Raw genomic sequence first — 21,966 nt, forward strand, 5'->3', positions numbered from 1 at the left:
AATGGAGCATGTGTCCTTATTTCATGTTGAACCATCTTCTGGATATATGCCCAGGAGTGGTACAGCTGGGTCCTCAAGTAATACTACTTCTAATTTTCCAAGGAACTTCCAGACTGATTTCCTGAGTCATTGTACCAGCTTGCAATCCCACCAACAATGGAGGAGTGTTTCTCTTTCAACACATCCTCACCAGCATCTGCTGTCAGCTGAGTTTTTGATCTTAGACATTCTGACTGGTGTGAGGTGGAATCTCAGGTTTGTTTTGATTTGCATTTCCCTGATGCTTAAGGATGCTGAACATTTCTTTAGGGGCTTCTTGGCCATTTGGTATTCCTCAGTTGAGAATTCTTAGTTTAGCTCTGTTCCCCATTTTTTAATAGGGCTATTTGATTCTCTGGAGTATAACTTCTTGAGTTCTTTGTATATATTGGAATTAGCCCTCTACCAGATGTAGGATTTATGAAGATCTTTTCCCAATCTGTTGGCTGTTATTTTGTCTTATTGACAGTGTCCTTTGCCTTACAGAAGGTTTGCAATTTTATGAGGTCCTATTTGTTTATTCTTGGTCTAAGAGCATAAGCCATTAAGAGAAAGTGGGGGAAAGCCTCGAACACTTGGGCACAGGGGAAATTTTCTTTTTCTTTTTTTTTATTAACCATTTTTATTAACATTTCAAATGTTGTCTCCCTTCTCAGGTATCCCTCAACAACCCCTCCATCGCATTCTCCCACTTCTCCCTCCCCTTTGCCTCTATGAGGATGCTCTCCCATTCACTCACTTCTGCCTTTCCACTCTATCATCCCCCAATGTTGGGGCATCAAGCTTTCACAGGACCAAGGGCCTCTCCCTCCCATTGATGTCAAATAAGGCCAATCTCTGCTACAGATGTATCTGGAGCTATGGAACCCTCCATATATATACTTTTTGGTTGGTAGTTCAGTCTCTGGGAGCTCTGTGTGGTCCATATAGTTGATATTGTTCTTCCTATGGTGTTGCAATCCCCTTCAGTTCCTTCAGTCCTTCCCCTAGCTTCTCCATTGGGGTCCCTGGGTTCAATCTGAAGGTTGGTTGTGAGTATCTGCATCTGTGTTGGTCAGGTGATGATAGACTCTCTCAGGAAACAGCTAGGCTCCTGTTAGCAAGTGCTTCTTGGCATCAGCAATAGTGTTTAGATTTTTGTGTCGGCAGAAGGGATGGATCGCTAGATGGGGGTGTTCTCTAGGTAGCCATTCTTTGAGTCTCTGTCAAGTGCTGCCATCACTGGGATTTCTTTCTGTTTATACAATATTTGTGTGTGTGTGTGTGTGTGTGTGTGTGTGTACATATATGTTTGGAAGTCACTATACATAGAGGCCAGAGGTTATTCCCTAGGAACTGTCAAGCCACACACATTTGAGAAAGAACTGCCTTTGAGAGCAGTAATTAATATATCTGGAGAGACTATGTGGCAAGTCCTTCACAAATATAACTATAAGCTAGCCCTGAAAATATTGCTTAGTCTCTGTCATAGTCCAGTCTTAATAGGTGTGGATTGCTGTTGATACACAGGTGAGGACAGGTGAAATATACGAGTAGAATCTGTGATTGGGCAATGAAAAAGGAAGATGGGGCTGAGAATTTCAGAGGGAGAAGACAGGGGACAGATAGACAGAAGGACAGAGAAGATGGAGTAAGAGAATAAACCAGATCAATATGGCTTGAATTAGCCCCAGGTAGCTATGAATATCATAGAAGGGATAGAATAATATAGGATAATTTGTCTAATCTAGGTGGTCAGCTTATATCAGTATCAATAGGCTCTGAGTTCATTGTGTGGACATTTTGTGATTTGAGAATTTACTGTTATAAATCTGACTCATAAATTACAAGCCTCTAAAAATTCGATTTTACTGAGTTATGGGGATTTGTGACAGCTAGCCACAGTGTGAGGATGGCTGAGAAGATAAGAGTGGTTGGAAAGCAGGCGAACCAAAACAGGGAAGATAGGGCTTACAGCTCCCAATGGGGGAGGGAAGTCCACATTACCATTACTAGAGTGTAGCCAGCGATAACATGGGTCGATATATTAATTATTACATGCAACAAATAGGGCATTCATTTCTGTGCTCCTGTCTCAGAATCTGATTATAAGCCACCACCCTCTTTTAGTGTAGTTAAGTTGCCTTCCCAATAACTGTCAACTTCCTGTGTCTGGCTTCGGTAGGGGTCTTCACTGGTTAAGTGCCCCTTCCCTCTGATGGTTACATCACTGACTTCATCGCTCTAATTCTGTTGTGTTCTTCTATACACTTCCACTCTCTGATGCTGAAGCCTCCTTGTAAGGCAGGTTTCTAGTGGTGATCCTGATTTCCCTTCACCTTTAGTTTTTGCATATAATTGTTGAGATGGCTACTTGAAATACAGTCACAACAGGCAGAGTGACGCTCATGTCGTGTCAGATATTGCTGCTCTGTCTTTGAAGAAAGAAACGTCTACAACAGTAATAATTGAAACATAAATATAATGTAAGCTTTTTTGTTCAGTTCCCAAGTCCTGATTTTAAGTATTCTGGGATTTTGTTTGTTTGTTTGTTTTTTGTTTTTGTTCCCCCCCCCCGGTTTTCTCAACAATGAAAAAAAAAGGCAAATTTGTTTATCTATTATTTATAGATATGGGGAGGAAAGTATTACTTTTGAGTTTACTTTTGAGGACCTGTTAGGATATAATTCCTTTAGTCTATGAGAGATTTTAAAGAAACAAACAACACAGGATACAGGCTTTGGAACAAACACTGAATGTTGAAGGTGCACAGGACAAGACAATGCAGAAATTTCTATATCTGGTACTTGCTGAAGCATTTTAGGTTTGACTAGCATTTTACTTCCCCAACTCTATTCATGGAGGTTAAAACACACCAGTCTTCTGTCAAGTTCCCTGCTTGTGCAAACCTCACACACAATATAACTGCTTATCTTGTGATCTGGTAAACTGTTTGTTGCATAAAACCTCCTCTGCAGCTCTAGAGCAAGGTACAAACATGTGGTTATTGCCATTAAAAGTCCCTTGCTCTAAACAGTCAAGCCTACATACACTTGGTTCTCCAATACCTGAGTATAGTGTCAATCACTTGATTGGCCTCCCTTCACTTTTTTTCAATGCACTGCCTCACCATCATTTTTACAATTATGTGAAGCACCAGATTATTTCTGAAGCCTATAGAGGCATAAAATGTCATGAACATGAAATCATTTCTGAGCACACGAGAAATAAAACATAAGAGGTTTATTCTTTTATCAAGCAATGACAACAGACAGCATCCACATGATAAAAGCTTCTAAAAGAAGATGTACAGGTACAGGATAGACTTACACCAAATCATTAACAAAAAGACACTGCATGATTCATGTTTCCAGGGAAGGAAGTTACTAAGAGGAAAACAGACTCAATCAGTAAAAACTTAAGCTGATTTTTGTAGTTTATTAAATTTATTTCCCTTAATGTTTCCTTAAGCTACGAAGAAATCTATTATCACACAGCCCATGGTGCTATATACACAAAAGAGAGTGCACACTATAAAATTCCAAGTTTCTATGCAGTTTTACACAATTTAAACTTGAATAAAATTTGTATCTAAAAAAAGATCTTATTTGATTACCTTCAGCAAATGGACATTACTTCAATAGTTCGTCACCAGTGTTAGTAACAATAAGAAGAAAAATAAGTAGAAAAGATTCTCAAACCATGTATGCTATTCCCTTATACCTGGATTGTTTTCTCCTATTCCAATAACCAAACTTATTGGTATTAATCTATTTATACTGATTTCCTATTTTCTCACTTAGGAAAAGGATAAAGGCAGTAATTTTTACTTCTCTAATATATCTCAAGAGACTCTGTTGGGTCACAGCTAGAGCACATAGTTAGACTAAAGGTGCTTTAGAATATGCAGAAGTCATCTTGGCCATTATTTAAAGATAGGCTTGTTTACTAGATAACATTTAAATAGCAAAAGCAGTGGAGTTCACCTTCCACTCTCCACTGTGGGCTCACCTTACTGTTTTCTGCTAAAAACCATTCATCTTCTTTGGATCAACCAATGAATGTTGTCTGAAGAGGATGTAGGCCACTGCACTACAGAGAGTTGTTTCAGCTTTGTCTCACTGTCAGTTTCCCTACAAGTAGTTCTTTCTGTACAGACACAGTCATGCTCCTTTTCCAGAACTGAAAGAGTTCCTGACTTATGCAACACTAGGCTACATAAAAGAATCAAACCTGATACTAAAGAAGGAAACCTTCTGTAAGCAGTTGAATTCCCAGATAATCATACACCAATAATATAATGCACTCTAGTGAATGAAAGCAAAACGTGTACACAATACATTGCAAACATTTTTACCATACATATTTTTCTCCATTACTGTCCATTTTCTATAGCACAATGCACATAGTACAGTGAATGTTGGATAGCTTCTCATCTGTATACAGCCCAAGGCCAAATTATGCCTTTGCATGACATTTCATTGAAGGTCAAACAAATGCCTGAAGGCAGGATTTGGCGCAAGGTATAAACATTTCTTAATGACAGTAGATTCATTGCTATGAGGTTGTCCAATATGCAGAGTTTAGCCTTCCTTTTTTTCTCCCATGACATTTCCTTCAAGGCACAAAAGATTTTAAACAGTGGACGGGACCAGAGTATTTTGAATTAAGAATTTTAAGGTTTGACACGACCTTTTATTTCTGATTTAAGCATAGCAAAATGACAGAGGAAAAAATACCTTAAAGAATGACATGATGCTTAGGTCATCTGAAATTCCCTGCAGTATAATTTTTTTTAAAGAATTTTAAATCTCATTTCATTGGTTTAAAATAGATCTACATGTTTGATTCTTGCTAGTGCTGTAACTTCTAATTAAATATTGTATGAAATGTTTCTAACCAGCCAATATCATTGTAAAAAAAAAAAAGCTAGCTTATTTGAACAAACAGAGAGTGGTTTGACTAGGATATAAATTTGGAAAAGTTAAGTTGTAATTTAAATATGGATCAAGTGCAATGTACTGTAAGACTCTTCTTCTGTAAATAGGTAATAGGGCTCTTTAGGCATCCCCAACCCAAATAACTGTATTTCCTTTCTGAACCTCGGTGATCTCACAGTTTAACTTATTAAGGCGACCATCCAGGATGAAGAGAGAATCTTTGGAGGGTGTCATCAGGTATTGTCCAAACAGGCCACTGCCTTGGATATGCCTGTTTTTCTGGCTCCAGGGCCAGTCTTCTGTCTTGAGAGGTTCTTTGAGGCTTTTGATCATCTTGACCTTCCCAGAGGAAAGCTCCACAAAGAGTACATCTGTTTGCTGGCTTGAGCTGCCATAGATGTTGTACTGGTGGGCTTCTGTGAAGGAGGGCTGGAAGGCCAGGTCAGATATGTGCAGGTTGGTGTGGATTTCAAAAGCATCCAGGATTTCTCCTCGGATGGTGATGTATTGGACTCTGACAAGACCTTTCACGTCATTAACACTAACAAGATAGTGTCCATCTGGAGAGATGTAAGGAGTGCCCGTCACATCACTGTTGAAGCCAATGACAGAGTCAGTCACACTGTCTACCACAAGCTGTGGTGGAATGGCTCCAGTGATGTCAGGCTTGCAGCTAATGAAATAGTATCCTCCCAGATGAGTGTATGCCAAGGACAGAGGAATGCACTTTGAGTCCTTCAGGTTAATTGTTTTGATGTAGGACATGGTTTCAAGATCAATTTTGTGTAGTGCAGATTCATCTTTATGAAGAATAAATCCAAATCTGAAATGATAAAAGCAAGGTTAGAAAGGAAACTACAGAGTTGTTCCACAAATACATACACGACAGACAGAAACAAGGTCTGCCCCATGGCAGGGCCTTGACTGCTATGGTAAAAATTTTCTATGTAACACTCATGTTAAATTAAACTTTCTGATGTCATGTTCTGATCCTTTCTCAAGGTTGTTTAATCACTCTTTACATCCATCCTAATGAAGAAAGGAAAATAATTTAAAGTAATGGCACTAGTTAATATAAACAACCAATTTTACTTTTAACATGAAATTTTGCTTTTATATCTCTAGAGGGAATACTGGTAAAATTAGTTAACTGAACTAAGCCCAGCAATAATAACAGGTTTGAAAAATAGTAATTTGTGCATTTACATAGGTATATATAACTTTATGTATTTCATTTGCATTCTTTGTGTAATAAAAATTTGTTTACTTACTAAAAATATTTGGAGAGATTATTTTATATGTGCATATTTTTACTTTTGGCATACAATATTATATGTATTACATGTTATGATTGCCTTACTAAACTGATCCTTTGATTTTTGTATTATTTAACATGTTATGTTTAAATTTTTTTCACTTCACCATCTTTAAATTTCCCTCATTTTGATTTTATAAGTTCATTGTATTGGTTCTTATATTGAGTAATTAAGAAATATGGAAAATATACTATTTTTTAAATAGTTTAATTTTCTCTGCTTAAATTGTTAAATTGTTAATCACTCTAGGTGAAAACTTTAAGGACCCTTGAACAAAGTACAAATATATTTTGATACACATGTTTTAATCAATTAAATAAAAGAAAAAATATGGTAGTAGTATAGTGGTTCACACCAGTTTGTCAACATTCCTATGCCTAGAATTGAGGATTACCAGGTCTAGGCAGGCCTAAGATAGTCCATGAGGACTCTGTCTCAAAACCAGATGCAAGAGGGAAGAGGTCAGAGAGACAGAAGAGACATGGAGAGAGAAACAAAGGGAAACAGAAAGACAGAAAGAGACAAAGACAGTGCCAGAGAGACAGAGAGACAGAAAAAGACAGAGGCAGTAGAACAGAGACAGAGAGAAACACAGAGAAAGAATGAGAGACAGAGAGACAGTGAGAGACACAGAGAGAGAGACTATTAAAATAAAATTATAGCATAAAAATCAGCATTCATTTTTGGTACTATTATTAATATTTATAGAATAATTTTTTGACAGTTTGAAAACCTTATCAATTAAAGGTAAGAAAATTACTGTTCCTTGCTCATATGTGAAAAAAATACAAGATTGTATTGCATTAAGATGAAAGAAAAAAATAAGGCTGTAAACAACCCAAATGTCCTTTAACCAAAAAAAAAAAAAAATGGATTAAAAAAATGTAGTTCATTTATGCAATGGAATACTATTCAAGAATTTAACATGAGGATATTATCAATTTTGCAGACAAATGGATAGAACTAGACAATATCATCCTGTGAGGTATGGGGTCAGTACAGGAGAGAAGCCCAGAGGGCCAAGAGAATGAATGGAGATAAGCAACATCAGGAGTTAGGAGGTGGGAGGACCCTATGGAAAGTACCAGAGACCTTGGAGGTAAGAGAGTCTAAGGACTCAGTGGGCATGACCTTAACCAAAGTGCCCAACATTAGAGAGAGGGAACTTGAAGAGTTCAACTCCAGTAGATAGAAAGGGCCTGAAAAGGAGAGACAGGGTTACTAACTCACAGTCACAATTTCTGACCCACAGCTGTTCCTATCTAAAAGAACTTCAGGGACAAAAATAAAGACAAGACTGGGATACATCTCATGTGGAGGTGTGTAAACCAAGGCCTGGCACTATTACTAATTCTATAATCTGCTTAAAGATGGGTGGTTGGCATGGCTGTCTTCTGAGAGGCCCTATAAGCAGCTGGCCGAAGCAGAAGCAGATACTTACCCCTATATATTGAGCTGAAGTTGAGGATTCCTATAGTTGAATTATGGGAAAGAATGAAGAATCTTAACGGCAGAGGGACCCCATATATATGAAGTTATGCTATTTGAAATGATAATGCTTCTTAAAAAATCATAGGCTCTCTAGTACAACCCTTAAACCTTGTTCTTCCAAAATTTTGGTTCAGAGAATCTAAAAGCACTAAAACCAATGAACCTATTGCTATTACACTTGGGTGTCTGCCAGAAATTGAAACTAAATTCCTATTTCTGAAGACACCAAGCTTTTTCTATACTGAATCAGAAGATTTGAGCTATAACTGACCAAAAATTTCCTTACTGATGGATAACTTTCAAAGAAATGGAAAATGACGTGCAAGCCAAGGAAGGAAAACAACCAACAATCCAACTTAGTTATGGTGTTTATGAAACATCGCAATAACCACCATAGCAAGATATCAGAAATGCAATAGTGGTGCTTAATATAGTTATGGTAACCAGCAGAGGTCTAATTGGGCTTAAGTCACAATTCACAGGAGAAACATGTGAGTACTTAAGTCATGGATCTTAGAGCAGGACCACTTTCCTATACTAGTATAATTTTTAACTCTTATAAATCCTTACACACAAGAGATAAGTGAAAATCTCATCTCTCATTAAATAAATTTGTTATAAACGTGTTTTTGCAACAGAAATATATCATTATAGAAAAGCATATCAAATAAAATTGCAAAGAACAACTGACTCTAGAGTGTCCCTACAATTCTTACATCTAAGGCTCAGAGGTCATCCCAAGGGAGGAGGAGAAAGATTGCAAGAGCTAGAGGACCAGGGAGTATTCTTTCTTTGAGACTGTGTCTTCTACCTTTGATAGACTAGGAACACCCATGACATTTATATAGCATGGCTGCCCCTAAAAGTTCGGAAAACCATTCCAAAACAAGTTCACATCCTAGCATAGATGAGGAAATTTCACTGTGCCTATCCCTAAATTAGATCTACAAGCAAATAACAAGTATTGAGAAAGAGAGAATAAGTAGTCCCCTGAGATGAGCATCCTGCCTGATTATCCAAAACCAAGTTATCAACCCTAGAAATATGTGTACACAGGCAAGACTAAATGAACTCTGCAGGTTGATTTATGTTTATTTGTTATATGCATATGTAACAAGAATGGTTAAAGAAGAGGCTGTTAAGTTCACAGGAGTCACTGAGGTGGAAAGCAAATATTGAATGGGTAGAAGAAAGGAGAGAGAAAGGAAATGAAGTAATTATATTTCACTTAAAGAAAATTGTCTGGGCCTGCTCTGTCAGTCAACAGGTTCTGCAGTGCAGGGGTGAGGATGCTCGCTTTCAATTCTCGGGGTGTCCTTCACTGTATCCCGCTTACTGGAGCTCCAACGTTGAGGTGCCACTATGTAATGGCTGTTCAGGTCAGTCAACAGGGTCTCCAGCGCAGGAGTGAGGGTGCACATTTCCAATCCCTGAGGTGTTTTTCACTGTATCCCACTTACTGGAGCTCCAACTTTGAGGTGCCACTCTGTACTGGCCCGTTCTGTCCTATGTTTGGGGGCCACTTTGTCCTGGCCTGAGCATCAGGGTCTAGCAAGAGAGAGAGTGGGGATGGAGGGGCAAGAGACGCAAAGAATGGAGACAAGATAGGAGATCTGATCAAGACTCTTTTTTTATTGAAAGGAAATCCTGGGTATTTATATGCTTTTCCACGTGCCTTGCCCTAGTGGCCAAGCAGGGGAACACAGCTGACGGCACTATGCCACATGCCTTACAGCCGTGGATACCACTTGCACCTTGCAGCTGGGGGCACTAAACAGCAAAACAAGATATGTGAGAAAAACAAGATGTTTATCAGAGTGTGCTCGGCTGTTATAGGCTGTTGAAAACAAGTCTCTTGTCAGGGTATATGGTTTGAGATGGCTGTAAAGATGATAGCTGCTTTCTGCTAGGAATCGGCTCCTAACAGAAAATAATAAATTAAACATAACTATAAGTAATTATATCACAGTGTACTTTATTTTCTGTATAGTAATAATCACAGGAATTTTACTTACATAAATAAAAATTATTTCCACATATAATACAAAAATAATTCCATAAATATCTTATTATAATCTCAAATCACTACATTGATCATGTATCATTAATAAATATATAAGTTTACTATATTTAAAGTATTTCAGAAATCAGAAGCATGTATAATGGATGGGAAGGAATAATTTAGTGCAAAGGTTTACTATGACATGCATAAAATTATGACTGTTTCTGCATTTCTTATATCATACATAACTTTAAGTTTTATATCAAAGACTTAAATACATAGAAACTCATTTCAACAGCTTTGCAAATGTGTATTGGAGAAGACATTATAGCTATATTGAAGATCAAGTCTTCCTAATTTTAATAAGTCTAGAAATTTTAAGACAATAGTAAGTTGAGATTTACTAGTGATTAATGCTTACATATTCTGTTTACTGCTTTTAACATAGCAACTATTACTATCCCTGTGTAGTATAATTGAAACAATATTTGTAATGTATTTCTAAATTATAGCCACCATTTCTGATTTGGTTTTGGTTTCATTATTCTTCATGTGCCATGAACCCCAAATCTGTGGTCTTTGAATAAATATACATTATAGATAAAATGTGAGTGCTGAAGAAATAAAAAACATTCATATGCTAATCAGACTCCTCAATGTTCTTAATAATATCCAATGCGGAAATATATTGTGTTCTTTAAATCTTTTCTCACTAATATAAAATAAAATTTTTCAAAAGCTAAGTGATACACAGATTTTCATAACTCAGAATCAAAAATATAGAATCATAGGTTTTGCTATCCATGTTAATTTTTTCTTAATAAACAACACCATTCTTTGTCAAATAAGTCATATTGTCTTTCTATTAATGAATAATGATTATTAATCAGTTGGAATAGAAGCATCCCATTCATGAAATTAGAAATTAGGATGACAAATATGTTTTTCTGATATAAATTGTACATGAGCTCAGAGGAAAAGCAATAGCGCACTCATTTAATGAAAGCAATATTCCAACCAAGTCTTGGCATTTAAGCTCCGCTAATACTGTCAAGTCCTCCAGTCCCTTTGGCCAATGGGGTGCACTTGAAAATGAGAATTAGCCAAACTCACCGTTCACCTGAACTATTTCAACTGTGATAGTAAAAGATGCACCCATGTTTTCGGAGATCTGCCTTGGCTTCTTTTCCATAGCTTAAAAAAATAGTCTGGTTGAAGATAAGGAACCCCACAACAATAATAAAACAGTAATCATCTGAAACTCAAACTATGATTTAAGATTGAGCAACTGAGCCAATAAAGCAGATGTTGGAGTGTACCTTCAGTTCATACCACTGCTTTATTGGTGAGGAAGTGAAGTTTCTAAATAAAACTTCATTTTAGAACAGCCTGATATTCAGAAGGCTCTGACTGTTCATTAGGCAGTGATTAATACTTAGGAGACACAACTTTCATGCATGTTTATCTTCATAAAATCCTGCAGGGCACTGGTTTGTCTAACATTTGTAAAAATATTAGGATAGAAAGCTATAGCAAAAGCTTTAAAATGTACTCTCAATATCATATTTCGACTGGAAATTATTATTTGGCCTGAATAGCTCCATGTGGGTTGGTCATATTTAATATAATGAGTTCTATTTTTCTTTTTCTATTTTTTTATTTCTTTCTTTTTCCTTCCAGTGTGTCTAGTCAATACAGTTGATTTGGAACTTGTAAAAGAAAAAAATGTCCCTACTTTAAGTGACTTTCTGTGCTTTAGCTGTGTCCTGGAATCCTGTTGGCTGCAAGGAAGCAGGGCCTTCTTTCCAGACTGGATTAGTTTCCTGAAACAATTTTGACTGTTCACTTTGACTGAACACTTCAGCACTCTGAAGTATTCACAGCTCCATTTCCACTCAAGACTTATGCTAATAAATCTGTCCATTGAAAACCACACTCGTGGGAAGAAAAAGATCTCCAAATGAGCTACATTTCACTTGGGTTACAGAAACAGCCAGTGTGTCCTTTACATCTATGGATACTGTACACTACATGCTCATGAACACACTCCCCCCCACATATAATGTGCACTGAGTGGCACGGAGAGATTGGTCACATGACGCTCTCTCTGCCCAGGCACTCTAAGGCCCACAGCATTGCTCTGCCAGACAGGCTCATAGCAGACCCCATGCTAACGACAGGTGCACCTCGTGGCTATCATATCTTCATACTCTTTGTAAGCAATGGAGCCGTCGGGTTCAATGGTCAAAGCGCTCAAAGGGCTGTATTAGATCCTATGGAAATATGATCTTCCACAGAGTCTTCTCTTTCATAAGTTTCATTTTCCACATTGGCAGTAAGAGGACACTGTTTCAGGTTACTTTGAGGAAGGAAGAAGTGTTTATATTACCAAACATAAAACCAGCAGCATTGCAATCTGGAGGAGAATGTTTTCCTGCAGGAGCTGAACAAACAGCATTTGCTCTGTAACTTTATGCTCCATGCATCTATTTCCTACTCTCCAAGTAGGTAAAGAGGATTTTTGTCATTGTTATTGCTTTATGTTATTTTTTATTTTAATTTTCATCATGTATGATTATTGTGCATGACACTGTTATACAATGACCCTTAGAAGTAAGTACACAGTTGTGTCAGACACATTTCCACCATAACTATACTCCCGAGTCATTCACTCTTTACCTCGTCACCCATTAGTCCCTATGTCCCACTCTCTGGTTTCACTTCTATTCTAGTGTCTCATGTATATGCATAATTTTATTTGTGACAATGTACCATAAACCATGATGTAAAACCAAAGACAAACTTGGGATCGACTTTTCTTTTCAGCTACCATCGCCACTGTGCTAAAATGAAAAGTACTTTGTCACCTAATGTTCTGGCTATGGTTCAGATACTAGTTGTTCCCCAGGAATTCATGATGGAAAGCTTAGTCCTCAGTTTGAAGTGTATAAGGGATTGAAGACTTAACAACAGTGTTCTCAGATGGAATTGTGGAATTTCTAGGCTCTTGACTTCCTGTTCTGATGCTAAGCCTTGAATTCTCATCCCTACTTGGATTACATAAAGGTGAATGGACACCCAAAAACAAACTATTGGGACAGCTAAGTTTTGAGCTTTCAGCTTCCAAGACAGTGTATTAAAAGTATTATATTTATAAATTGGACTTCCTTGTGTATTCTGTTACAACAATAGCAAATGAACTAGCACATGCAGATATATTGTTCCATAATTGGATATCAGAGTAACAGTTGGAATCCTGTCTGCGTTTTCACTCTCATTTATATCTACATGAGGAATACTCAATTTATATCTTACCTGACCTCTAAATTTCTCACGCTACAAACTAGTAAATGATTCACTCCATTTTTTTGTTTATATTCAGTACAGTGTCTCATTAAGCTATTCAAGGCAGTATCTGACTTCTGCACTCAAATAATCATTTTGCCTTAACCTCTGAAATAGCTAGGACTGTGGTACACATCTCTGCCTTGCCAGGCTATCCCTGAACCATTTCCTAAAGGACTTACTGATGAGATGGCCTACTGATGATGGTGAACTAGATTTTGCACAAATATTGGCATCAGAAATAGATACTGGTGTTATTGAGGTATTTTTTCTAACAGAGAATATTGTGGATGATATTAGGATCTAGGTATACAAAGATAACAACCAAGGCATTGCTATAAATTGCCACTGGAAAGATATCTTCTATCCTTCACCACTGACATTCTTCATGGACGCAAGCCATGAATGTAACATGAGCCACCATCCACTAGTTGGGAATTTCTTTCTTTTAATAATTTCTATTACCTAAGACTTGCCCATGTAAGACAAAACATAAATTATGTTCCTGCCAAAGCATGAGATTTAGGTTGAATCAGAATTTTGTCCATATGAATAAGAATTATATTATATCAGGTGTGGCTGTGTTCAAAGTTTTGAGAAATTGATACCAAGAACTAGAATTGTCACACTGACTAATGTTTTCTAACTAATACGAAGACAGACTCTGAGCAACATGATGTTTTGACATATAATGACATTAGGAAGATTTCTAGTTTTGAAACATAGTCTAGAAAATGCTGAAAGTAAATAGTGTCCTATCATTTCTCACTTTAGTAGGGATATTACTAAAATCTCATAGGCTAGATCCCACTTCTGTTATTTCCTCTTTAATTTTGGTCTTTATATGCCTTTGTTTAAAAAGAAATAGAATATGTTTTTGATACTGTTCTTTGTTTACTGTCCCTATTATTCAGTTGTTATTCTGTTGGCAATGTGGTTAATCCAAGAGACATGAAGAGATAAACAAATGATTTAATTTAGAGTGTGTTTCTTGAATTTTAGTGAGTAGCTTAATCTATGTGAAAATCACCATTAGAAATTCTATGCACGTCATGTATATCATACACTGTCTCTCAGGTATTAAAACCTTTGCTTCACTTCTTTTTAATTTGTTAAGAGCTTAGGAACCACTGGCTATACTGGCCTGTGACTCCTACAGGGAATCATCAAATACCTTCTTGACCTCCATTTCCAATGCCCATTTTTCATCCTTAGCCCTGTAGCAGACAACTTGCAAGGGCCTATCCTTTTTCTCTGCCTTCAATGCTCAGAGATTTCACCAAACTTCATGGCAGACTGAGATTTTTGTCCTTCCTGTGGACCCTCTCAAAAACTGCCCTCTTGTAGATTATGCCTATATATTTGTGATAGGACCCTCTGGCAACAATAGTTAGGAATTTAAAAGCACATTCTACCAAGCAACCCACAGCTACCACACATTTGCAAGATGAAGAGACAGCAACAGAGATTAAAAAAAAATATTGAAACCAACCGAATTAACACAGGACCACATAGTAATAAATATCAAGTGAAAAGAAAAGTATATGTCATGAGCAACCAGAATCACTGTAAGAGTGAAAAAATGTAAATAAGACAGGATTAAAAGAGAGATGCTTTCCAAGACACAATATGCTGTTTTTTAACCATGCGATATTCATGTGTTGACTACTAAATCACATTTCCATTGTACTAGGATTCTTCTGAAGTCTCTATATTATTCTGCATCCCAGAAGTAAAGGGGTAATTTGCAATTAGGGGAGAGAGAGAGAGAGAGAGAGAGAGAGAGAGAGAGAGAGAGAGAGAGAGAGAGAGAGAGAGGTATCAATTGTTTGCAGGAAATGGAAATCTGGCCACAAGGATAGGATAGTGAAGGAACATGGGGACTACATTAATAAAGCTGTTGCATGCCAGATGCAACAGCTGGAAAGATGGAGTTACATGCAGATTTGTATTTTGTACAGATCTTTGAACTCTGATCTGAAGAATCAGGTGCTCATTCATAAATCCATGGATAATGGGCTGAGAGTAGGGGCAATATACTGTGGTCTAATTATTTACTATACATTTTAGTCAGGCTTCTTATTGGTCAAACCAACAAGATGTCATCTTTCATCAACTTGGGAATAAAGCCACATAAAGAATGATACTCTCTCACTCCTATATCCTTTCTGAACTCAGCCAGAATTCAGCCCTTTCAGCTGAATAAAGCCACACAAATACCAAGTTGTTAAGTGACTAATACATGACAAACATGCTATATTCTCCTGTGAAAAGTTATACAACTGAAATAAATTTACATAGAACATCTCCAGAATGTGTTTCCATTAAATGAAAATATATAAGACACATTATTAGGATTATATTTTCCTTTATATAAATATAATGTAACATCACAACAAGAATTTAAAAAAATCATCTTCACATTATTTTCTCTTTTATTTTCTTTGGTTATTTTATTTATTTACATTTCAAATGCTATCCCCCTTCCTGGTTTCCCCTCTGAAAACCCCCTTGTATGAGCATGTTAACCCATCCACCACCTACTCCTGCCTCACTACCCTAGTATTCTATGTTGGGCATCTAGCCTTCACAGGAACAAGGGCCTCTCCTCCCATTGATGCCAGATAAGACCATCTTCTCTTATAAAAATTAATTTGTTCATTTTAGAAAATAGATTAATTACTATATCTATGCAAAAGGCATGTACTTAGATATGTACATATATAATTTACTCATAAAATCTGAAATATATCAATATATTTTATGTAAATGAAAAATACTGCTAGAATAAATTATTCAGAAGTATATCAATGTCATGTGTCTTAAACTAAATTAAATATTGTGTTACTTAATGTAATAGACAAAATATAAGCAATATGTATACTGTGTTAGGTAATTAGCTACATGGTAAATAATCAGACAATGGTTAATCTGAGATGTCATTAAACAAACACCAATATTCTGCAAATATAATTGATAAGTCTTAGTGAGTATGGTTATATTAACAAATCATGTTCAGGGAACATAGAAAAATTGAGAGAAATTTTGACAGGAAAGTATCAAAGTTCATCTACATTATTAACTAGGGAGAAATGAAAAGTAAAGTGATTCAGTCTACAAGTAGACTTCCATAGAAAGACATTAACCACCTATAAGATTAACATTTAAATTTGATACACAGTTAGGTGAATGTAAGTCAATGACAAAAGCTCGTGAATGTGTCAGCAGTAACATCAGAAGATGGGTAGACTGATGCTCTCAGATACATTTTTAAAAGTAAAATAATTGTAGGCTTTCTGGAAAATATTTCAGTATATTCTTGTAAAAGTAAAATTGACATCTGCTTTAGTAAAACAATAATCACTCTTTTTTGACTTTTTTTAAAATTTTTTTATCAAATCATAATTTTTACTTATTCACACAGGGGTTATAAACACAAAAAGGAAGGACATGGGGAAGGGGATGACACCAGAGCATGGTTGTTCAGGAGGAGTAGAGATATCTTTCAGAATAGGGTATCAGCTGGGTGAAGGTTCAGGGGACCGGTCACTATGACTCTGCTTATGATTCACTTGTCCTTATCTGAGTTGGTATTATCTGCCAAGGCTACCTATTTACAAGGTCTATCTACTCAGGCTGGTAAATTTCCACAAAAGCTTCCTATTTACAGATATATACAGAGAGCTTATAGCCATCTGTTTCAATGTTTTTCCAGAGACCCAAGACTTGGTGTTAATACACATGTATGACAGGCCTATTGCTGATATTTGGCCTATGGCTGATTTTAGGCCTTCAGTGTGTAAGCAGGGCTGCCCCTGACAACTCCTCTCTTCCCTAATTATAGAAGGGCTGTGGCAATTCTAATCTTGTGAAGGCGGGCTTAGAGGACTGACCTCCAGTAATTGAAGGGAACTTGGTAATGGCTAAGGTCCCCCTGTCGTTGTCCAGTGAGGCATGAGGGCCATACCCATCCCAGTGTGCTCACATGCACAAGAATAGTCATTGATTCAATGGCTTCATTAGGATGTGGTTTGTTTTTAACTAATGACCCAATAATAGAGAAATGCATGACTATATGCCAGTGAAACTCTACACTAAAGCTATAAAAGTGATAATGTGTAAGACTGAGACAGGTATTCATATGTTATTTTAATATTTATTATTTAAATATTGTGTGTGATTCTATGTGTGCCTGTGTGTATACATGTCTACTACATTTGTACAGAGGCTAGTGGAGAACAAAAGAAGACATTGGATTCCCTTGAATTGGAGCTACAGTTAATTGTGTGGTCCTATGTAGGTGCTGTGTGGGTGCACTTCAGTAAACTTGGAGCCTTTTCTAGAGCAGTAAGTCCTCTTAAATACAGAGCCATCTCTCCAGCCCCAGCTGTTGGTTTTTTAAATGAGTACTTCCTACACTGAAAGGAATATTTTAAAATTTAAGGTATTCAGGCAATGTTTCTGCAATAATTGATCTCAAATATCAATCAATAATTATTATTGAATGATCTTTGCTCTGAAGATAAAAGTTCTTTACATACTTCAGAGACATAAGAGGATATTTATGGTTATTACTATATACATTTCTGAATGATTTGGTTACTGCATATAAGTATCTAAATGTAGAAAAATTTCTTTATTGTTGATATACTTCAGTGTTAAAGTTTCTCCTTAGCTCCCTAGCACTAATAAAGCCCTGGAATCCATCCATATCCAGATGATGAGTTATAGTAGGGATCTCTCTCTCTCATTCTCTCTCTCTCTCTCTCTCTCTCTCTCTCTCTCTCTCTCTTTGTGTGTGTGTGTATGTGTGTGTGTGTTTCTAGCCTATCTTATGATTTGTCAGCTGAATAAAATTCAATACATGAGAAATTAATTTTATATACAAAATTCATAATATGTGTTAAAGATTCTACACTGCTACTGACACATTTAATGTGTGTAGACAATAAGAAGTAATTATCATGAAGAGTCTTTGTCATGTTTACATGCCTTGTGATAATAATTCATTACTCTGTTAACTCCCCTGAAGAAATAATGATAAATATGCATAAAAGTGTCTGTAAAAAAATTCATAACACCATTATGTACAATTGAGAAATTTTGATAGCAATCTAATGCACAAAGTTACATGAATATTTACAAAGTGTTTATATAGCCATGTGATGTATTATAATATACTCTGTTAAATTGTTGTTAACAAAAATTTTTACATTAACTTTTTTGAAATTTTACATAAATATAGAATATTATTGTGTGAAGAGTATACTTAAACTTTTATAAATAAAATAAGCAAATACATGCATGAAGTGAAGAGAAAATTAGCCATGTTCAGAGACTGAATCAAGTTTACTTTACTTTTTTGTTTGTTTGTTTGTGTATGTATTTGTTTCAGTTTTATAGGCTTCATTCATGAACACAGTGTATGTCTTTGATAAGACTCTATGAAGAAAGTTACGGACAGATGATCAATATACATAGAAATATAAGTGTCTCTTAGTTTTAAATAAAACTTCAGTAGCTTCTATAATTGGTCAACATCATTTTACACTTCAAGTCCATTAAAAGTCATGGACATATATGTAGGAACTATTCATGATGCTTTAATAAGATGGTTTATTTATACAAAGCCTTGCATTCAGATAGAAACATGTTGAATTAATTGTAAGCATCATGGTATGTTTACATATTAAACTAAATTATTTGTAAATACAAAGATTATTTGTACAATCAATGAGCAGGGAGGTGATGAGACTGATGAGCTAATAGTGTAGTTAAAAGGGATGACAGCTACTACTAAACTGAGGATGGGTACAATGTGCTCCCATCTGTAAGAGCATGAAAGGATTGCCATAGGAGAATTAAACAAAAGAATCATGAATAGCAAATGCTTGCCTTTTTGGGTCTTATGGGAATATGGCACATTAACAAAGAATTCTAGTGAAATAAAAACATTTTCCTCCTAATGATATCCTCCTGTAAAATAAGCCAGGAATATAGTTCAGGGTTTACTAGTATTCATTTTTATTAAATTGCATACATGTTCAAAACTTTAAAATTAAAACATAATTACATCATTTCTCTCCTTCACCTTAATTCATCCAATCGCTATCAATGTTTCTCAAGTTTGAGGTTTCCTTTTCTTAGTAATTGTTACACATATGTCTAGATGAAGAAATGCGTAAGTACCATTCACTGCATCTATTTAGTTTTTTTTGTATGTACATGATTTCAGGAATGATTATTTGGAATTAAACACTGTCAGGGGGCTCATTCCCCTGGTAGTCTAATCTTTCCTCTCTGTGTAGTCCTTAGTTGCCTGTAGTTGCATGTTTAGAGGTGGGGCCATACAATTTTTCTATTCTTGTTGGCATTACTTGGGTCCTGTTTAGGTAACTGTCTTCTTATGGTGTTGTGAATGTACTTTCCCTGTCAATTCCAGGACACTTAATTTTTAAGTATTTGCCTTGAAATTCATCCTTTCATTAATCTAAATTAACCTAAATATCTATCTGGATTCTAATTTTTAAAGACCTTTGGGGGAAGTTTCACTTTTAAACTTACTACATGCAATCTGATGCCTAAATTCCATTTAAAATTCTGTGTGCTGTTACTGAAATATTGGAAAAGATGGATATTTGCAGAGACTGAACTGAACAGACAAACTGAAGAAGGAAGAAAGCAACAAAGTGTAAGGAAGTGAACTTTTAACTCTGCTTAGAAATGGCTCTTCCTGAATTCAGTAGCCTTTTCCCTGGTGACTCCTTTTAATTTTCCATATGATACAATAGGGAAATGTGTGAAATATTATCGGAATGAATGTAGAATAGAAATCCCAAAGTTTCCTGATATTAATGCTGTATGTCTTCCCAAAGACTGTAATGTCATGTATTTAATTCCTATTTGTATAATGGTGATTGTGCTAGCTAAATCTCAGAATAATCTGAGAATAAAAAAATTTTAGGATCCTCCATGTCTAAATAATCACACTAATATGAAGGGTGAAGAATACATAGTGTTCACAACAATGAGCTGTAATTGGTTGTATTTCACTTAGAAGGAAATTTTTGCTGCTATTCAAGAAGTAGATAATTCATTTTCTAAAATTTAGAATTTGTGTCCTTTGCTTGTATCTAAAATTGATTAATATTTCCATATTATTACTTGATTTTATCTTAGATTTTACTTAAAATATTTTGAAGTATGAAACACACACATAAATTAAGACTGTGCATCAATTCAATTAAAAGCAGACAAAAAGCAGTCTGCTTCTGAAGAAGCCTAGTTTATAGATGGAGCTCACATTTCTGACCAGGAGAATAAATAGAAAACACAGGTACATTCAAATGTAGTGTTCGGAAAACATAATTTTCAAAGCAAAATGAATATGTTTACAAACCATACAAAACATCTTGCACAAAACATGTTTTTAAATATTTTTCATTATCTCTCATCAATGACAGAGGAAGCCCTTGGTCCTATGAATGCTAGATGCTGCAGCATAGGGGAATGCTAGGATAGTGGGTGGGTGGGTGGGTGGGGAGCACCCTCATAAAAGCAGAGGGAGGGGGAGTGAAATAGTGTGTTTGCGGAGGGGAAATTGGGAAGGAGGATAACATTTGCAATGTAAAAAATTAGTAAAATAAACAATAAATATTTAAAAAATATAATAAATAAAACAAAAATATTTCTCAAATAAAAGTATTTTAAGCCAAAAAAAATTAAAAATAATAGCCTGAATTGTCAATGTTAATTTTTCTTTTTACTTTTTGACTCCTTGCTAAAAGATGCTAAATAAATAAACTTCATACTGGTTCATTAAGACATTGTTACTTTGAAACAGCATCTTTTTGTTTGTTTGTTTTTCATAATTTATTTAGAGCTTTTACAGTTTGTACAGCATTATTTTGTAGACTCTTAGTGTAACAGGTAAGCTTCATTTATGTTAGGAAAAGATTTGTAACCTGATCTTTTCCTCAGACTACGATGCTTCCTTTTGTTATCTTTCTATATATCACTGGTACCTGAGGAATGCACCCTTTGAACTGGGCAAATTAAGACCTATTTCATGGGTATAACTACCGTCTTTCAAAGGGCTTTAATATCATAGACTTAAAATCAATTTTTCCAGTCTAGTATGCAAACTTTTTTCAGTGCCATATTTTTCTGAAACATCAAAATGTTATTTGAAATGTCTAGAAACTACTAGTAATCATTTAGTATAGATGAAAATCAACCCATTGATTCAAGATAACAAGAGCTTTGAACTCTTTACCACCTGGGAAAAGCATTTCTGCTTTCTGCTCTCTAGTTTTCTGTTCTCTAAGCATTTATACTCAAGACTCTTATCTTTATAAAATTAACACTGCTTGTTTTTATTTAAAAACAAAGAAGGCTTACTTTAAAGTAATGAGCTTCATAAACATCTTCAAATTTTAGATGTTCCACTAATAGTTTCAGCAAGCTTATTCTAACTTACCAATATTGAAATTATTCATCAACAGCATGCCTATTTTCTTTGTTCAGTTCCCAGGAGAGTCTTCCAGACTGCTTATGTATTTACTCTATTACTAATTTGTTTTCAAAATTCATCTTATGCTTAAGTAAAGACAGTGAGGGTTTATAATAAAGAATTGGATACTGAGCATATGTTTGAACCATCTTTACATTTATTATAGAGAATTTTAAAGAGAAGGAAAATATCCCATAGAAGATTGTTAAAATCAATAGGCATTGAAACAAGATAAAGGTTGTCAATTCAATTAAACATGTATTTGTTTGGAAAGAGTAAAGAATACACACATTTTAATGCATGAATAAAATTCCCCTATGTCTGCCATGTCTTGGTGCTATG

General features: G+C 35.6%; 1 protein-coding gene across 3 annotated transcripts in view; it reads right to left on the reverse strand.

The window, feature by feature from the left end:
- Positions 1-3,246: 3,246 nt before the first annotated feature.
- Positions 3,247-21,966, reverse strand: part of Fstl5 (follistatin like 5) — a 527,925-nt gene continuing 509,205 nt past the window's right edge. For 2 of the 3 annotated variants that reach the window (XM_028754930.1, XM_028754929.1), the window contains one exon: positions 5,079-5,781. In XM_028754930.1, the coding sequence (XP_028610763.1) occupies positions 5,079-5,781 (703 nt within the window). Of the gene's footprint in view, positions 5,782-21,966 lie in introns of all 3 variants that reach the window. The other variant, XM_028754928.1, reaches the window with a different exon arrangement.

The sequence above is a fragment of the Grammomys surdaster genome, unplaced genomic scaffold (assembly GCF_004785775.1).
Source record: "Grammomys surdaster isolate TR1022 unplaced genomic scaffold, NIH_TR_1.0 126039, whole genome shotgun sequence".
In the NCBI taxonomy this organism is placed as follows: domain Eukaryota; kingdom Metazoa; phylum Chordata; class Mammalia; order Rodentia; family Muridae; genus Grammomys; species Grammomys surdaster.